This window comes from Urtica dioica, chromosome 6 (assembly GCF_054948205.1).
Source record: "Urtica dioica subsp. dioica isolate 48M chromosome 6, U.dioica_male_clone48M_v1_H2, whole genome shotgun sequence".
NCBI lineage: Eukaryota > Viridiplantae > Streptophyta > Magnoliopsida > Rosales > Urticaceae > Urtica > Urtica dioica.
Genome location: NC_142761.1, coordinates 3,271,077 through 3,290,410, shown reverse-complemented (window position 1 = coordinate 3,290,410; position 19,334 = coordinate 3,271,077). Strand labels below are relative to the sequence as shown.

Genomic DNA, 19,334 nt, shown 5'->3' with positions numbered 1-19,334 from the left:
TTAAAGTTTAAATAAACGATAGTCTCGTCCGCGACAAGTGAATTTGGCCCTTTTTAATTATTTTATTTTATTTAGATTTTAGAATATTGAGCCTAGGTTGCAAATAATAATATTAATAATAATAAGGGGTTAAATATAGAATACTTAAATGCTAGTGAGCTTATAAATAAGAAGAATTGGGAGAGTGGACATGAAAAATTGGTATGAGAAATTACAGAGGAAGAAATTCTTGTTTAGAAAAAGCACAAACCTCTCGAAAAGTCGATACCACCAATTATTTTGATTTGTTTATATTTTAGTTAATCCAAAAAATAAAAATTCGTGTCAACTCCATTCTATTCTTATATCACATACACACTTGTACATATCGAACATTTAGGCAAACGTACAAAAAAAAAAAAAAAAAAAAAAAAAAGCTCTTTAAACTTGATTTTTTTTTTTTTTTTTATCAAGTTGAGATTAAAATTATGTCCCCAGATGAGTATCTCCACCTACAGTAGATTTATTGAGGCATTCTTAACTTAATTGTCAATTAAATTTTATTTATTGCTATATGTATTAAAATTGTAATATTTTAGAAGTTAGGTACTTCGAGTATAAATTGTCGTTATTTTTATGTTGAATTCAAATTAAGATTTCAAAAGTCTTCTTCTTCATTTGTTTAACTTCTACACTCTAATACTAATTTTCTCAATGAAATGGTATAAATGAGAAGATGAAGATGAAGGAGGATGATAAGAGGAAGAATAAGAGTTTCAACGCAAATAGTTACAATGGGTGTAACTATATCAAAGACAACATCGAAAAATAAAACACACAATTATCAACACTGACGGAGATAACTGTTAATGCGATTTCTCGGATAACTTTCACGGGACACGCGTCGGGGTGCGAGCTTGCAACGTGTCTCGATCTCGTGTTGTGGGGGTCACGTTTCCTCGGATCTCGAAAGAGTGGTGAAGACTTGCTTCTCTTGAGAGTCTTTCGGATTGGTGATTATGTTATGGACGAAAGGTTGGTCCACAAACAAAAAGTTTATCAAACGCGTGATTTAGGTCTCACCATCTTGTCCAAAGATGACTGGGAGGTTGATGGAGCTTTCTGTGTAAACACAATCCCCCGTGAACCCAAAGAGCAGTGTCTTGACCGAGGTCGGGTGGATTTCGCGAAGATCCATTTGGTCGAGGGTCGTCTTGAACAAGATATCGGTCGAACTCCCATTGTCGATGAGGATTATCTTCACTAGATTGTTCGCCACTTGTGCTCTGACAACAATGTCGTCGTTGAGTGGATGTATGACTCGGCGAGCCTCTTCTTCTGTGAAGTGGATCGTGTCGTACAGTGTGGTGGGCCATTTGCTCTGGATGAGGTTGATGTGATGAGAGGAGCCTTCTCCAGCCACCGCCCTCGCGTAGTTTATCTGCTTGTGCGCAGAGTCTCCCGCCTCGGGTCCTCCAAAAATAGTTGTCACGATATTGAGCGGTGCATAGGTCGTGTTGCCTTGGGCGTCGTTATTGTCGCCGCCGCCCGTGACAACTTCCTTACCACGATCTTGTTGTCTGTTGTTCAGAGAAGCCTGCCTCTTTGAAGCGGGGTCTGGATTGACGACCATCATCATCACGAAATCCTTTAGCTTGCCGTCTTGGATGACGTCTTCGATCTGTCTCTTGAGTTGGATGCACTCAGGGGTGATATGGTCGTGGTCTTTGTAAAACTCGCAATACTTGTTCTTGTTTCGCATTGATGGGTCCTTGAATAGGGGTCGAGGCTCGATAAACATGTCCCGGTGTAAGGCTAGGATCTTATCCGGCGTGGTCTTGAGCAGCGTGAAGTCGACGTTTCTCTTAAACTTCTTGACCAATAAGGGCTTTGGGTTTATCGGGGGGGGGGGGACTTTTAAGACCGTGACGTGCGTGCTCCGATTTTTCTTCATTCGCATGTCGTTGTCGGCCTCATCCTCGTCTCTGCGATGGCTTCCCCTCTCGCGGATTCTTCTACTCTTGTAATATTCCACGACCGAAATATGATGCGTGGCCTGATAAATGAGCACTGTCATTGTGGTAGGTAATTGTTTCACTAACGATGTCAGGAGGTCGTAAGCATGCAAACCGTCAATGAATGCATAGATAGCGTCATTATCCTCGTATTCGTCCACTTTGTTTGATTCTTCAATGAACTGGTTGAGGTAATGTTGGAGTGCCTGATCAACCATCCGGGAACACAAGGACGTCTTCGAATGGATGCACGCGGACATGACGGGAATCGACCCGGAGGTCATCGCCCATTGACTCAACGTGCTCACCGAAGAGAAAGGAAAAATCCAAAAGAGAAGATCGTTCAATCCCGAGAGATACCTCGCGATCAACGATGAAGTCGAGAAATTGATCACCGCCAAGTTCAAGAAATTGACCTCCACAACACGAGATCGAGACACGTTGCAAGCTCGCACCCCGACGCGTGTCCCATGAATGTTATCCGAGAAATCGCATTAACATTTTGGCGCTAGAGTATCTCTGTAAAGGTTAACCCAGGTATCGATCTGTAAGTCGAATGACACGTAGCACATAAGTTTTGGGTGAGAGTTCTCACCCGTCGTGGAAGCAGAACTACCCTGACCCAAATTTTTGCGAGCAAAACCACCCGCGAGGTCAGCGCTGCAATAAGCTCCCAGGCACTTCAACGTGGCAGAGTGACTAAACTCCGTGAACGCCAAAATTTCCTTCATGCTCATACCATGCCTGGATACCACGACTTTCAGATAATCTTTTTCGTTGTCGTGTTTATACAAATATCCGAAAGTTTCACCTTCAACGTACGTTAAAGGTGAAGTGATCAGTGTAGCCATGGCGGTAAATTTCTCCGCAAAGATCTCGGTTGATTTGTCTTCTTCGAGAGATTTAGGTTTGATTGCCTCCAATCTCGGCGGAAGTATCTTTCTATTAACCTAGTTCACGTCACCGCGCCATCCGCCGGCGAATGGTCAAGTCGAAGCTGTGAAGAAGACAATGAAGAAGACTTTAAAGAACAAGTACTACGAGTTCCATAAAGACCACGACCATATCACCGCTGAGTGCATCCAACTCAAGAGACAGATCGAAGACCTCATCCAAGACGGCCAGCTAAAGGATTTCGTGATGATGATGGTCGCCAATCCAGACCCCGCTTCAAGGAGATGAGCTTCTCTGAATAACATGCAACAAGATCATGGTAAAGAAGTCATCACGGGCGGCGGCAACTATAATGACTCCCAAGGCAACACGACGTATGTCCCGCTCAATATCGTGACAACTATTTTTGGAGGAACCGAGGCCGGAAACACCGCGCACGAGCAAATAAACTACGCAAGGGCGGCGGATGGAGAATGCCCCTCTCATCACATCAACATCACCCAGAGCACATAACCCACCACACTGTACGAGACGGTCCATTTCACGAAAGAAGAGGCTCGCCGAGTCATGCATCCACACAACGACACCATTGTTGTCAGAGCACAAGTTGCGAACAATCTAGTGAAGAAGATCCTCATCGACAATGGGAGTTCGGCCGATATTTTGTTCAAGACGGCCCTCGACCGGATGGATCTTCGCGAAATCCACCCGATCCTGGTCAAGACACCGCTCTTTGGGTTCACGGGGGAATGTGTTTACACTGAAGACTCCATCAACCTCCCAGTCACCTTTGGACAAGAGGGTGGGGCCCAAATCACGCGTTTGATAAACTTCTTGATTGTGGACCAACCTTCCTCTCATAACATAATCATAGGACGACCGACTCTCAATAAGCTTCGCACGGTCACCTCAACGTACCATCTCCTCCTGAAGTTTCCAACATCGACGAGAGTGGGGGTAATGCAAGGAAACCAGGCCGACTCAAGAATGTGTCACGTTCAAGGATTTCGCAATAAGAAAAATGATGAGATAATGGGAGCCATAAATCATATCGGAGACGACCTCACGAGCGAGATCGACGAGGCGCAAATGTTCGGACACTTGGACCCGACGGATGAAGCTGCCACCAAGAAAGTGGAAGCATCGAGCGATCTCACACCCGTAATACTCGATGACGCCAAACCCGAACATGTCGTCATGATCAGAGCACACTCGTCGGCAGAACTGAAGGGTCAACTCGGATCAACCCTCCAGGAACACAAGGACGTCTTCGAATGGATGCACGCGGACATGTCGGGAATCGACCCGGAGGTCATCGCCCATCGACTCAACGTGTTCACCGAAGAGAAAGGAAAAATCCAAAAGAGAAGATCGCGACTTTCAAATAATCTTTTTCGTTGTCGTGTTTATACAAATATCCGAAAGTTTCACCTTCAACGTACGTTAAAGGTGAAGTGATCAGTGTAGCCATGGTGGTAAATTTCTCCGCAAAGATCTAGGTTGATTTGTCTTCTTCGAGAGATTTGGGTTTGATTGTCTCCAATCTCGGCAGATGTATCTTTCTCTTAACCTAGTTCATGTCACCGCGCCATCCGTAGACGAATGGTCAAGTCAAAGCTGTGATGAAGACAATCAAGGAGACTTTGAAGAAGAAACTAGAAGAGAAGAAAGACGTATGGGCCGATGAGCTCCCCTTTGTCCTCTGGGCCTATCGGACGACGACGAGAACTGCCACCGGTGAAACACCAGTCTCCCTCACCTATGGAGTCGAAGCTGTCATCCTAATCGCGATCGGAGCACCGTCATTCCGAATGGAAACCTTCGACGAAAGTGAAAAAATGAAGCCCTTCGGATGGAGCTTGATGTGATCGAAGAAAGGAGAGCTGAAGCGTTCACTCGCATGATCGCCCATAAAAGGATCGTCGAAAAGCACTACAACTCAAAGGTTAAAGTCTGCCGTTTCATCGAAGGAAGCCTCGTCTTAAGAAAAGTGTTCCAAAACACACAAGTACGTGGAACATGAGCACTCAAGCCAAACTGGGAAGGGCCTTACCGAATCCGGAAGGTGATCCACAACGGAACCTATTGCCTCGATGAGATGGACGACACAGAAATCAGGCACCCATGGAACGTGGAGCACATCCGCCAATATTATCAGTAACGCGATGTTATCTGAAGGCTGGCAAACAACACAGCCAGAGTTTTTGGTTTACTTTTCCACGTTTTACTTTCCAAAAGCGGCCACCGGCCCAAGTGTAGTGTTACTTTTCTAAAAGTAGCAATGCCCAAGTATATTTTGAATTTTCAAAAGCGGCCACGCGCCCAAGTAATTAATGAAGTCGAGATTCGCGCTCAATTTGCAATGATGAACTCATAACTTTTCATACAATTTAAACAAATTGCATAAAAACTGGAGGGTTAATGGCCTAAGTCAAATACCAAACGCTACGGCAAATAAAATATATATACGAATGGCTAGCGGCGTCGAGCCCCCAAACGTACCTCAAAGCATCCATGGAATATGAGAAAAGAGGTGATTGCGGCATCAAAATCCCAAACATATATCTCAAAGAATTTCGTGCGACCCGAGATGAGGGGACTCGAGCCATCAAGTCCTCGACCGACCTCAAAGCGTCCATGGAATCTCAGAAAGAGGTGATTGCGGCGTCAAAATCCCAAACATATCTCAAAGAATTCCATGCGACCTGAGATAAGAGGACTCACGCCATCGAGTCCCCGACCGACCTCAAAGCGTCCATGGAATCTGAGAAAGAGGTGATTGTGACGTCAAAACCCCAAACATATATCTCAAAGAATTCTGTACGATCCGAGATGAGGGGACTCACGCCATCGAGTCCCTGACCGACGTCAAAGCGTCCATGGAATCTGAGAAAGAGGTGATTACGGCGTCAAAACCCCAAACATATCTCAAAGAATTCCGTTCGACCCGAGATGAGGGGACTCGCGCCATCGAGTCCTTGATCGACCTCAAAGCTTTTATGGGATCCGGGAAAACGGGAACTTGCGGCACCAAGATCCTGGATGCAACTAAAAGAATCCCATAAAGCTCGAGATGAGGGAATTCGTGCCATCGAAACTCGGACTCACCTCAAAGCCTCGTCAAGGCGCGAGAAAAAGAAGAAATTTTCAAGCTCACAAAAGCTCACTGAGCACTCAAAAATCGGAAAAGACCAAGAAAAATAAAAATACAAAGACGGAGATAAGATAAGAAGGAATCAAGACCAAGAGAAGATGAAGAATCCGACGAGAAGACGAGAATAACGTAGTCACCAATCCGAAGGACTCTCAAGTGAAGCAAGCCTTCACCACTCTTTCGAGATCCGAGGAAACGTGACCCCCACAACACGAGATCGAGACACGTTGCAAGATCGCACCTTGACGTGTGTCCCGTGAATGTTATCCGAGAAATCACATTAACAATAACAACAGTATTATGATGTCATAAAATTCATCTTGATTCCGATAGTAATAGTGAATGCAATTTTATTTGAAGAAGGATAAGAATAATGAGAAATATACGAAAAATAGAAAAAAAAAGAGAATAAATTTAGTCAAAGAAGACGAATTATGAGAGGACAATATTAGAAGCAAACTGGGAATCGAATTAATGAAAAAAAGAGATTTTTGAAAACAAATGTGCCTAGAGGCACCAGAGTCTATGATCCTAACTCACACTCAAAAGCTAGCTCAAGAGTGGAGGGATGCCAAACACTTATAAGGAGCATATTGCTCAAGTACCCAACCTATGTGGGACATTCTAATACACCCCCCTCACGCCCAGGATGGACAACTGAAGCGTGAAGTTTGTGAGAATGAACATTCACGGGTGGTCTCACATTCGAAATTGGGCCTCGCTCTGATACCATATTAGAAATGTGGGCCTAACTCACACTCAAAAGCTAGCTCAAGAGTGGAGGGATGCCAAACACTTATAAGGAGCACATTGCTCAAGTATCTAACTGATGTGGGACATTCTAATAGACAACCAAACAACAAGGACGAAAGTGTTGGGAATATTGCCCACTTGAAGATAATGAACAAATGATTACTAAATTCGATAATAAGATTACTTTATTAGCATTATATGATTAGTGGGTTGATTTCTAAACAATTAGAATCAATAACAACTATCTTCCATAGCCTCCGTATTAAACTGAGTCACGTGCTGGGCACCTGAGTTCGGGCGGTGAGCTAAAACGAGGTCAATGACTGATATACGCATGGAAAGCTATATCTAAAGTCATATATGTGGAACACATAAGTGAAGGCTGATCACTATGTGGGGGCATTCTACACTTGTGGTAAGTGTACGACTTGGACATGTCTTGGTTGTAGATGTGTCATTTAATGACCGTTACAACACACTAACTGAGGCCGCTATGATGGTCACAGTGAGACTTGATCTGAATCCTGAAGTGATCATGGACACTGGGTCATGTTACTGAGCTCTTTGACTCATTCGCTAAAAGGCTATCCATGCTAATCACAACTTATGTCTTGGGAGTCTCTCAGAGCATGATTCGAGTGAGAAGTGATTTACAGATACGGAATCCAGCCTTCCTGAAAGAAGGTTAATGTTCACTCACCTAATGGTTGATTCCAGAACCGATAGATTGCTAGCACTTTCGAAGTAAGTAACGTTCGAAAGAATCTTTCGCTGGGGAAACAACAATGCTTAGGGCTGATATGTATCAAGAGAAGTATAACGGAAAAATTGACTTCTCTTGACACGGGTTGAACCTAGAGGATCTTGATCACGAACTGACTATATCAGTGGACACTCGTCACGATGAGTAAATATAATTCTAGTATTAAAGGAGAGTTCATTCTTGGCTTACAAAGTGGAGTATTTGATCAAGATTAGACGAATCGATGGAAAAAGGGAAATGACTATTTCGTCTTTTTCATCGGATTTGTTAAGCTTCTATTACTAGGTCCACAGTCCCCGATTCGGTTCTGATAAAAGCGGATAAGAACTTTCGTATAATAATGTTTATCATTATTAATCTCACTTGCTGTAATTTTGATTGACAGCATTAATTCTGGAAAACGGGTATTCGCAGAATTAAATAAATATTTATGGTAGAATTGTTTATTTATTGTTGGATCAAGTAAATAATCAATTATTAATTATTTGTTTGTTGTTGGACCAAGTAAATAAATAATTAATTGGGTTTTAAGCAATTGGGCCTTGCACAAAATATGAAAATCGGATTTGAGAATTTTGGCATGGGAGTTGCGCAAATTTTCCTTGGCCGTGTGCCTAAAATCCGACTTTTATGATATTGGTATTTACCAATATTTTCTCTTTAGTTGTTTAAATAAAGGAGAGAAAATAATATAAGATATTGTCTTTTATTCTCTCCTTATTTAAAGGAAAGTATTTAGGAGCATATATGAGAATATATTTAAAGGGAAATAATATATTCTCATTTATTATCTCACTAAATAAAATATTCTCTATTTAAATAGAGAATAATATCCCATAGATATTGATATGATGGATGAGAGAAAAAGTAGGATTCACTTGTTGAGATCCAATGGCCTATATTAAATCCTCTAGTGTGAACACAATAAAAGGAAATAATATATTCTGGAAGGTTCCATGAATATCTCATTTTACTACTATAAATAGGGGTTCATGGGAAGACAAAATTAAGCAATTAATTTGTGGAAAATTTCGTGGCTCTCCCTCTTGGCCATGCGAAATTTTCTGCCTCTCCCCCTTGGAAATTCGTTTCCATTCTTAGTAAAATAAGAGCGAGATTTGAAACACCACGTTTCTCATCTAGTGAGATAAAGACTGTGCCCACTCATCTTTCTTATTCGTCTCGGAGATTACGTTTCAGAAGACTAAGGTGTCATCCTCGAGTCATTCATCAAGACGACGTAAGGAGTACGCGATAGGTTTAGGAGCGTTCTGTAGCTGAACCGAAAATCAATGTAAGTATTCGTTTTTCGCTCAAATCGGTTGCTTGATAAATATGCTCTCGTGAATTAAATTAATTAAACATAACTAGATCTTGTTAATTATAACCATAATTTAATTAGCTTATGATCAACATAATTAATTATTTTTCCGCATTAATATGGTTATATGGTAGAATCATCTCCAACGAGTGGTATCAGAATGATTGTTCGTGTCTGATACGCGTTTGATTCACCAACAGAAAGAGAATGAGATGACGAGGGCAACCTATATATCACTGAGATAGTAGTTGATATAGTAAATGAGATTTTTCAAAGCTGATAATTAGGATACACAGGTTAAAATTTAATCAAGAAATAAAGATGGCTATGATTTAGGAGGAAAAGCTTACTGGGATAGAAAAATCATAACAAATATCTAGTTGTTACGAAGAAGAAGCAACTGGATAAAGATTTAACTTTGATGAGAATATTTATTTTTATGTGCTTTTCTCATTTAGAATAAGCGTTATATAAAAATAATTAAAAATCAATCTAAGTGATAATTAATTGAGACGATAAAAAATTAAAATTCAGTACTACATTAATAAATTGAATCGTTTTCTAAAACTAGATTGGTCATTAGTTTTATAATATTCAATGAATTAGCTGAGGACTAAAGGGCATATACCCGTAAAATTTTCGAAAATAATATTTTTTTAGAACAAGTATTTTATTAGTTTTATATTCGTAATTTAAAATTATATGAGTTTTCATATCTGTATATTTTTCTTTCTTTCTAAGTTTGTGAGATATTAACACTAATACTATTATTTAGCTGCGACTTACCATATATAAAATAAAAACAAAAAATTGATACATACTAGAATTGAGGTGAGAGAATATATATATATATATTTTTTACAAAACTTTTTTCTTTTCTTTTTGGTCATTTATTCTCTTTCAAATTTATTATCTCAAAAATCAAACAAACAAATAAAACAAAAAAGAGAAGATTCTAGCAAAAAAAAAAAAAAAATGGTGACGAGAGTTAATCCGAACCCGTCGTAAATTTCGATCCGGTCTCCCTTGACGGTAAATCTTGGTTCGGCCATTCTCTGATTGAAATATACTTTACCCAAGTCAAACAGAAGTATATTGAAAATGGTTAATTTTGATCTCTAAACTTAATGAAAAAAAAAAAAAAAAATCAGAAACAGGTGTCGTAACAAACCGCCAAAAAGTCATCACACAAGGATTCATCAGGTGTCGTTTCCTTATAACTTCCACGATCTCCCACTTCCCCACCCAAAAAAAAAAAAAAAAAAAATTATAAATCCTTATTTAGATTCCGACCCCGAAATTTCAATTCCGTCACCGAATTTGATGCGAGGCCGCGATTGGATCAATGCGTTTCTCCCGGACGAGCTGATCGTCGAGATCTTCCGGCGACTCGACGATAAGACGAGCTCCGATTCGTGCTCGCTCGTCTGCCGACGCTGGCTCGCGCTCGACCGGCTCAGCCGGACCACGCTCCGGCTCGGCGCGACCGGAAACCCTAACCTCTTCGTCGAACTCCTGGCTCGCCGCTTCTCCAATGTCCGAAACGTTCACATCGACGAGAGATTGAGCATCTCGCTCCCTGTCCAGCTCGTGAGTCTTGAGCTCTTTCTTTCTTTCTTTCTTTTTTTTTTTTTTTTGTGTTTTTTTGTTTCTTCGACCTTTATATTATTCGATTCTTTCCCGAATCAGGATAATAATTGTGGATTTTCTTTGGCTGGTTATTGGTTGATGTTGATTAGCGCGCCAAGGTTGTAAAACCTGGATTTTGGCTTGGAGTTTACTGGTAAAATAGTTTCGTTTTTTAGTGTGAAGGCATTTGGGCGGAAATGAATTGAGAATATGGTTTCTTAGTTGATTAGCTTGTGCTTTATTGTGGAAGAAGGACGAGCTATCATTTTCTGTTCAGATGAGAATTTGATGTTGATCTGAATTGTTGTAATGTGATTCACACCTGATTTCAGTCTCGGTTTTATTCATAGGGCAAGTGGCTAATTAAGTTTTTTTTTTTTTTTTTTTTTTTTTTTTTTTTTTTTTTTTTTTTTTTTTGGGGTTTGATTTAATTTAAGTGTCGGGTCATGGGTGTAGGGAAGAAGACACGGGAACAGCAGCGCTACAGTATCATCTCTTCAACCATATGGGGCTGAGAAAAATGGACCCGAAGATGGTGGGTTTGAGTCATATAGTTTGTCTGATTCCGGGTTGATAGCACTCGGTGAAGGCTTTCTTAAGCTCGAGAAGCTGAGCTTAATTTGGTGCTCGAATGTCTCAAGTGCCGGGCTAGTTTCCGTTGCCGAAAAGTGCAAGTTTTTGAAGTCCTTGGATCTGCAGGTCAGTTTGTATACCAATCACACTATCGGAGCACTTCATAGTTTCTCAAACAATCAATACTCTTTTTTTTTTTTTTTTGGTGTAGGGATGCTATGTTGGAGATAAGGGTTTAGGTGCTGTTGGAGAGTCGTGCAAGCAGCTCGAAGAACTGAATCTGCGGTTTTGCGAGGGATTGACGGACATAGGTCTAGTCGAATTGGCCACTGGGTGTGGGAATTCGTTGAAATCTCTCGGCGTCGCAGCGTGTGCAAAAATAACTGATGTCTCATTGCAAGCCGTGGGTGTGCACTGCAAATCTCTCGAGACTCTGTCGCTGGACTCGGAGTTCATGCACAACAAAGGGATGCTCGCGGTAGCGCATGGATGCCCGTCTCTGAAAGTGTTGAAGCTGCAATGCATTAATGTCACCGACGAGGCTCTGAAAGCTGTCGGCTCTTCTTGTTTGTCTTTGGAGTTGCTGGCTTTGTACAGTTTTCAGAGATTTACCGACAAGTTAGTCAAGTCTTATAATCTTCAATTCGTTTGAAATGTTTTTATGATATTTTGTAGCTGTTTCTAACACTTTTTTACCCTGCCTTTTTCTTTTTTTTCATGTGTTTTGAGTATTGCGTTTTCATCCATTGAAACCTCGAAAAATGTCATATGCCGGATATGCAAGAGAAACTTTTTTTTTTTTTTTTTTTTTTTTTTTTTTAAATTAAGGAATTCGCAAGATAACTGCAACGATATGTTTCTTTTTCCTTCTCTTTACTTTTTTTTTTTTTTTGCTCTCTTCATTTAATCTTGTTTCTGATACTCAGGGGTTTAAGTTCCATTGGGAAGGGATGCGCAAAGCTAAAGGATCTTATCCTCAGTGACTGCTATTTCTTGAGTGACAAGGGTATGGAGGCAATTTCTGCTGGTTGCAAAGAACTAACCCATCTTGAAATTAATGGGTGCCACAACATTGGAACTCTGGGAGTGGAATCCATTGGGAAATCTTGCCCGTATGTTTCTCTTTCAGCTTGATTTACATTAGTTTATAGGAGGTAATAATAGGTTTAAGCATAAGCTGCTATTGAACAAGTAAATCTATCGACCTACATGATATCACAAACAAGCCTCATAAGGTTTAATATTGCCTCTGCGTTCATTATTAATGCTATCAGCACTATTGGAGGATTTTTTTTTTTTTTTGAGGGAACTATTGGAGGATTAACAACTTCATATATTGGAACTGGATTAACAGACTCGTTTGCTTAACAGGATTTTAAAATTAGGCTGTCGAGCTTATTGTTAAGAACTTCACTCGTTTTTATTGTTTTCTTAATGGAACACAAAGGATAGTTTTGCCAGGATATCGAGAGATCCTCTCTAATCCGCCGTGCCTTTCTTCTACTGTAATAGTTCCAATTAATAGACTAACAGCTATTCTATATTTCAACCCCTAGTTATCTAATTATTATAAATCCTGAATTCTTCGCTTTTCGAGATTTTCAAACCAAATATGTTGGGATACACGTACATTGCAGGCGACTTACTGAGTTGTCGTTGTTGTACTGCCAAAGAATCGGCAACCACGCACTTTATGAGATAGGAAGGGGTTGTAAGTTGTTACAATCTTTGGAATTGGTGGATTGTTCGAGCATTGGAGATGAAGCAATTTGTAGCATAGCTAAAGGCTGCAGGAACTTGAAGAAACTTCACATTCGCCGATGTTATGAGGTTCTCTGTCTTATTTGTATAATGGTCTCATCACATTCCTTCAACGAAGAACTCCATATGTATCTTATCATATTCTTTCTCAACGACATTTTGCTTATAGATTGGAAACAAGGGGATCGTAGCTATTGGGCGGAACTGCAAGTCTCTGACAGATCTCAGCCTTCGGTTCTGTGATAGGTGAACTGAAACAATATCACCATTATTCCTATTTTGTCCGCGTTAGAATTTCATTAACATGTCTATTGTAGATTTATGGAACTAAACATTGGCTCTATGTAATTACTAGGGTCGGGGACGAGGCACTTATTTCCATCGGACAGTGTGCCTCTTTAGAGTATTTAAATGTCAGTGGCTGCCATCATATCGGAGATGCCGGAATAATTGCCATTGCAAGAGGCTGTCCGAAACTTACTCACCTCGACGTTAGTGTTCTTCAGGTGAGTCTCCCTAGTGATCCCTTTTTTATCTACGAATCCTGAAAGTTGCTTTTGAACCCTGAGAACTCTCATGTAGACTCTGATTTTGCAACATGTTTTGCGTAAACCCATCATTGCTTTTCTCCCTAGAAAACAAGTTACCCAGTTCATCCTCTCTAACACACAGCACCGCACATTATTTTTTATACCTGAATTCAAGCCTCTTCATTAAGAACACCCACATTTTACCAAGGATAACGAGAAGGCGTATAAAAGTTTACTGAAACTTTGAATTCTTATTATGTTTGCCTGTTTAGTAATCAACGAAAGAACTTGAAGGGATATAATTAGAATCCCTCGCCATTTTCTCATGTTTGTTGGGATGTTTCAGAAAATTTGAAGAAAAAAGTTTCAAAAATTAAGAAAGCAAATGAAAGCTTTCTCATGTTTGTTGGGATGTTTCAGAAAATTTGAAGAAAAAAGTTTCGAAAATTAAGAAAGCGAATGAAAGCACGCGTACATGCGAAACTTGTTTTGGATTCCAATTTTCCCAAAAAAAAAAAAAAAAAAAAAAAAAAAATCTTAAAAGAGGAAAATGAAATCTGTTTTATTATTATTATTATTATTATTTTTTCAAATTTTATTTTTTGGTATGGCAGAATTTGGGTGACATGGGAATGACAGAGGTGGGAGAAGGATGTCCAAATCTGAGGGAGGTGGTTCTTTCGCACTGCCGCCAGATCAGCGACGTCGGAATATCCCACCTCGTCAAGAGCTCCTCTTTGATCGAGTCTTGCCACATGGTCTACTGCCCCGCCATCACCGCCGCCGGAGTCGCCACCGTGATCGCCAGCTGTCCCAACATTAAAAAGCTGCTCGTCGAGAAGTGGAAGGTCAGCCAGCGAACCAAACGCCGCGCCGCCTCCGTCATCTCCTACCTCTGCGTCGACCTCTAAATTCCCGACCCTATTTTCCAACTGTGCATATCAAACAGAGGAACAACTTTTTTTTTTTTTTTTTGGTGTGTGTGTAAGTTATATTGGCTTTGTTGTATTGTATTATTTATGTATTTGAGTATCTGGCTGAAGAGTTTTTAATTTGTTGAGTTTATGTAATAATGTAAAACCATAGGAAATGTTTTCTGAGTTTTATTTTTATTTTTAAAATAATTTTTTTTATACGTATACAATTACGTTGGGCAGTTAATCACAAATAAAAGAACAGCTTGAAATCCTTTGACATTTTGTTCTACATATCTGCCAAGGACAGGGCATTTGGACATATTTACGAGTAAATTTTGTCAATTTTCGTCCAAATTTTATTTAATAAAACAAACAGCTTAATTATTTTGCCGTATCATCATATATTCATATGTTGTTATTCTCTATTTTATTCTCTCCAGTTTATCTAAAAATCATGTATAACTCATGGTCTATATCGTCATTTTGAATAGATTTTGGTACCATTGCAAAGGTCTCAACAAAACTATTATTTTGACACTAAAAGACCTATTTATGAAGAGTAGTATATTTTATTTTATTTCATGATTTCTTAAAACAATAGTGGTTTTTATTCAAATTGCTGCTCCTAAGATGGAGTTTGCGGCATCTAATTTATAAATGTTATATTGTAATTTACTCAATTTTTAGTTTCCATCATTTCTAACCCATCCAAATTGAAAGGGATTGATTTGGTGGACTCGTGAAAAATTAATGCCATCTAATCACTTCTTCATAATTTTTCTCGTCTCTACCAAATATCACAGTAGATCTCTATATATTAATCTATCCATTCTCTTTCACTTCTATTAAACAATGCGCTCGTGTGTTTTCGTCATCCATGATTCGACTGGTTTTGTCATGACGGCAATAGCACAAAATTTTTCAGGCAATTTCTCAGTCAAAGAAACAAAGACTATTATTTGTTTATTGTAGTCTTTGAATGTGAAGTTGTCAATTCAATTTGTTAAGTCACTTGTAAAGATGGTGATCATCCCTATATCCCAATGGATACCATTCTCTTTCACATCTATCAAACAATGCGTTCGTGCGTTTTTGTCATCTATGATTCGACCGATTTTGTCATGACGGCATTAGCACAAAACTTTACAGGCAAGTTCTTAGTCAAAGAAATAAAAATTATTATTCTATGTCTCAGTTTATTATTGTGGTCTTTAAATGTAAAATTGTTTATTCACTTTGTGGAGTTAGATGCAAAGACGGTGATCCAAATTGAAGAGTCAATTTTTCACTAATGAGTTTGACTATATTTATACTAGAAATATCTAACTTATTGTCTTTTCAGGAATTAAATCACACATCTATAAGAAGTTAATTTAGTCCATTGATTAGCAACTTTAACTATTTTTTATTGACAGTTTAGTTATTTGATGGGAGGAAATCATTCTCTTAATAGAGTATAGTCATAAATGAACAACATCAAACTTAATTACAGATTGTATTTAACAAAAAAAAAAAAAAAAAAAAAAACACTCGCGCGGAAATGAAAGATCAATATAGAAACGACGTCGTGGAATGGCTTAAAGTAAAAACGTTTTAGGACCCGATTCAAAATCATTCACCACTCCGACCAAATCGGATAATTGACAAACCGCTTTCTGTCAGCAAATAAGAAAAAAATAAATTAAAACCCTCGATTCTTGTTCTTTGAAATCTCGTTGAAGCAAGAGAGAGAGAGAGGAGAGAGAGAGAGAGAGAGAGAGAGAGAGTTTTCCATGGCAAATGGATGTAGCTGCAGAGCTATTTGGATCCTCAACAACCTCGACTCCGTCGTCTTCTCCAGGTTCTAAGCCGGATTCGATTCTTACTAGCAGTCAATTTGATCAGAGAAGCTTTTAATTTTATTTTTCATTTTTAGTTTGTGATTGTGAAATTATCTCTGGAAATGCATTCAGGAAGTTTCCGGTGGTGGATAAGCGGTGGCGATCGGCTTGTAAAGTCGAGAATGAGAAAGATTCTTCCGTTGACGACGGCTGTCTTAAGTACGCGGTTTTTCCTTCGCTTCCCAGCGATTCTGAGCTCGTTTCTTCGTTCGTCGAGAGAAAGAGAAGGTCGGTTGATATTCTGTTGGCTCTCGATTCGACTTAAGTACGATATCATCTGAGTTTGTTTTTTAATCGTCCATGGCAGTTAGTTGTGCTCTTGATTCAATTGATTTTAAGAATTATGTGTGATGTTTGAACAATGTCATGGCTATTTATACCTTTTCTGTTGTATCTAGTTAGTGAGAATCGCGCTCTTGATGCAGTTAACGAAATATCAATTATAGGTCTTTTGAGCTGAAAATATACAATTACACTGAATCCTATATCTTGTGAATTGAGATACCGAATTATGATTTGCACTGAATCCTATATCTTGTGAAATGTTTTAGGGAGGGTTCTGTTAGAGGACTTGGATTACGGGTAGGTCACTCGGCTAAAGGGTCAGATTCTTGGGTTGATGATCCAATTACGCGACACATAATAAGTCTTCACTTGAACAAAGAAGATGACGATGATAACATTCCTCTATGGCCCTTGATATTGCATATTAAGGGCCAGTATTCCGTCCTTGTCTTGCCCTTGGTCGAGCCCAGACATTTGAAAGCATATGCACGGCTGTGCAAGAGATCTGACTGTGGAAATGCTGTTGGAGGGGATGAAAGTTTGTCTTCTTTGTTGCTTGATCTTCCGTCCATCACAGGGTATGGTAAGTTACTTGCGATATTTTTCTTTTGAACTAAAAGGGCACACATGTTGATCAAGAGTAGTAATACTTATAACAAAGTATCTTTCTCTCAATTTACAGGGCATTCATGGTGGCGCATGCAATTGGAGAAATAATTGCCGGTGATGCCGTAGAACCCGAGGTGATTGTGAATTCGTCCCCATCGGTCGGAGGATTGTTGGATTCACTAACCGGGAGTATGGGAATAACGGGAATTTCCTCGAGGGCGAAACCTGTTGCGGCGCCGGTGTCATTGACAAACCCGTCAAGCACTGCTGTGCCGGGAAGTATGGGGTCAGATGCTCCGAGGATCGGTTCAAGGCCTTTGGATAAAGAAGCGCTTCGAACTTTCATAACAAGCTCGATGCCCTTTGGTTGGTACCTTTTGAACGAAGTATATGTTTGTATGTTGTTTCTTATTATGTAGCCACCACTGATGTTTCTCTACCAAAAATTGTAGGTACTCCGTTGGATTTGAGCCATGCCAATATTTTCTCTATGAAAGCCAATGGATTTTCTGCGGCAGATCTGCCTCCTTCGGACCTAAAGCAACCGGCTTGGAAGCCGTATCTTTACAAAGGAAAGCAGAGAGTGTTGTTCACAGTTCACGAGATCGTCCACGCTGCCATGTACGATCGAGATGAAATTCCAGATAGTGTGTCCATTTCTGGTCAGATAAACTGCCGGGCAGAGTTGGACGGGCTGCCCGATGTGTCGTTCCCCTTGACAGGGTTAAGCTCGGAGAACATCGAAATCTTGTCTTTTCATCCGTGTGCCCAGGTTTCAGAACAGGGCGTGGATAAGCACGCTGTCATGTTTTCACCGCCATTGGGTAATTTCGTTCTGATGTGTTACCAAGCAATGTACGGTATCGGACCTCCGATCCAGGGGTTTTACCAATTGTCGATGGTTTCTGAGGACAAAGGTGCATTCTTGTTCAAACTGCGGTTATTGGAAGGCTACAAGCCATCTCTGACAATGGAGTTCTGTACTGTGACCATGCCTTTTCCTAGGAGGAGAATTTTATCCTTTGACGGGACACCTTCAATTGGAACAGTTTCGGCCACAGACCATTCAGTTGAATGGAAAATCATACCAAGTGGGAGAGGCCTGAGTGGGAAAAGTATCGAGGCGACTTTCCCTGGAACAGTGAGATTCGCACCGTGGCAAACTCATAGATCACAGTCGAGTTTTGCTGATGATGATAGTGATGCCGAGATGGAAGGTTCTAGTAATATGGTTAATGTGGACGAAGGTCTAATGGAGAAAATGAACAAAGATCTTCCTTCAGTTGATTTGGAAGAGCCTTTTTGCTGGCAAGCGTATAACTATGCTAAGGTATCGAATTGCTTAGCTCGACGATTCTTGAATCTAGATACAAGCGTGCTCAAATTCTCTAGTCCTATGTCGCTTTAATTCTGAAATATTTTGATTGATGGCGGTCTTTTGCTCTTTAATCATAGGTCTCTTTCAAAATCGTCGGCGCGCCGTTATCTGGGATTGTTGATCCAAAAAATGTAAGTTGACTATATGGTTCTCAGATATGTCATTGAGCTTTTCGATTTCTGTGATTGTGAGACTAAATAAATTTTGTTGTTTGCGAAGCAGATCAGCATTTACCCAGCTGTTAAAGCACCGGTGGAGTTTTCAACTCAAGTAAGATTTCCTTTCCATTTCTTTTTCAAAACCCTTTATTTAACGCTGACTGTATTCCTCGATCTGTTATCTTCCATGTATTTCATTTTTTTAGTTGCCGTTTTAATTGTTTTTGTAACTGGACTTCCTATTAACAGGTTACTTCTGGAGAATATATTCTGTGGAACACGTTAGGTCCGTGCCCATCAGCTGCGGTGGCAAAAGCGTAGAGAGGAGCAAGTACGCTTTCATTTATCAATCAATTCCACCTCGAACCTGTGCTTAAAGAGTTCTGGGCATAAAAAAAAAAAAAACCAAAAAACCAGATTTTTTTTTTCTTCCCATCATATGATTTTCGACTATTTTCAAGAAAGCTTCGTAAATGTTGAGCTGTTGTTTCACCAACATCATTCAGTTGTTCCGAATAAAGTGTTATTCGTGCAAATAGTTTAGAAGAAATTGGACATGTTTGAAAATTCGTATTTATATATTTGTTTTGATGAAGAGCTTGATAAGAAAAAGAATGAAATTTTGTATTCTGCTTTCATTTTTCAGTCTTAGGTAAATCTAACCTAAACTCTAAATCAGAAGTTGTCATTCTCGTGTCAAGCTTCAAAATCAAATCAACCATCACTCTTTAACAT

The 19,334-nt window shown here is 39.8% G+C and overlaps 2 protein-coding genes across 3 annotated transcripts; both read left to right on the top strand.

The window, feature by feature from the left end:
- The first annotated feature begins 10,081 nt into the window (after positions 1 to 10,081).
- Positions 10,082 to 14,472, top strand: LOC149392946 (F-box/RNI-like superfamily protein). The gene is made up of 8 exons (XM_089616598.1): positions 10,082 to 10,469; positions 10,965 to 11,207; positions 11,293 to 11,699; positions 12,008 to 12,193; positions 12,719 to 12,911; positions 13,012 to 13,088; positions 13,198 to 13,348; positions 13,987 to 14,472. Exons 1-8 carry the CDS (start codon positions 10,203 to 10,205, stop codon positions 14,281 to 14,283), a joined length of 1,821 nt encoding a protein of 606 aa, XP_089472724.1. The 5' UTR covers positions 10,082 to 10,202; the 3' UTR covers positions 14,284 to 14,472.
- Positions 14,473 to 15,989: 1,517 nt separating this feature from the next.
- On the top strand, positions 15,990 to 19,275 carry LOC149392945 (clathrin adaptor complexes medium subunit family protein). Of its 2 annotated transcripts, none has more exons than XM_089616597.1 (8): positions 15,990 to 16,129; positions 16,242 to 16,397; positions 16,721 to 17,032; positions 17,137 to 17,429; positions 17,516 to 18,393; positions 18,519 to 18,572; positions 18,661 to 18,711; positions 18,849 to 19,275. In XM_089616597.1, exons 1-8 carry the CDS (start codon positions 16,062 to 16,064, stop codon positions 18,918 to 18,920), a joined length of 1,884 nt encoding a protein of 627 aa, XP_089472723.1. In that variant the 5' UTR covers positions 15,990 to 16,061; the 3' UTR covers positions 18,921 to 19,275. The 2 variants fall into 2 exon arrangements, with proteins under 2 accessions (XP_089472723.1, XP_089472722.1); XM_089616596.1 differs by having other exon boundaries at positions 16,018 to 16,129; positions 18,664 to 18,711; positions 18,849 to 19,272.
- The last annotated feature ends 59 nt before the right edge of the window (positions 19,276 to 19,334 follow it).

Bases quoted from the DNA above. Each gene is read 5' to 3' on its own strand.
- LOC149392946 (XM_089616598.1), top strand. From the start codon at position 10,203: ATGCGAGGCCGCGATTGGATCAATGCGTTTCTCCCGGACGAGCTGATC. The intron at 12,912-13,011 runs GTTCTCTGTCTT...TTTTGCTTATAG, and splicing joins ACATTCGCCGATGTTATGAG to ATTGGAAACAAGGGGATCGT. The intron at 13,349-13,986 runs GTGAGTCTCCCT...TTGGTATGGCAG, and splicing joins TCGACGTTAGTGTTCTTCAG to AATTTGGGTGACATGGGAAT.
- LOC149392945 (XM_089616597.1), top strand. From the start codon at position 16,062: ATGGCAAATGGATGTAGCTGCAGAGCTATTTGGATCCTCAACAACCTC. The intron at 17,430-17,515 runs GTTGGTACCTTT...CAAAAATTGTAG, and splicing joins AACAAGCTCGATGCCCTTTG to GTACTCCGTTGGATTTGAGC. The intron at 18,573-18,660 runs GTAAGTTGACTA...TTGTTTGCGAAG, and splicing joins GGATTGTTGATCCAAAAAAT to CAGATCAGCATTTACCCAGC.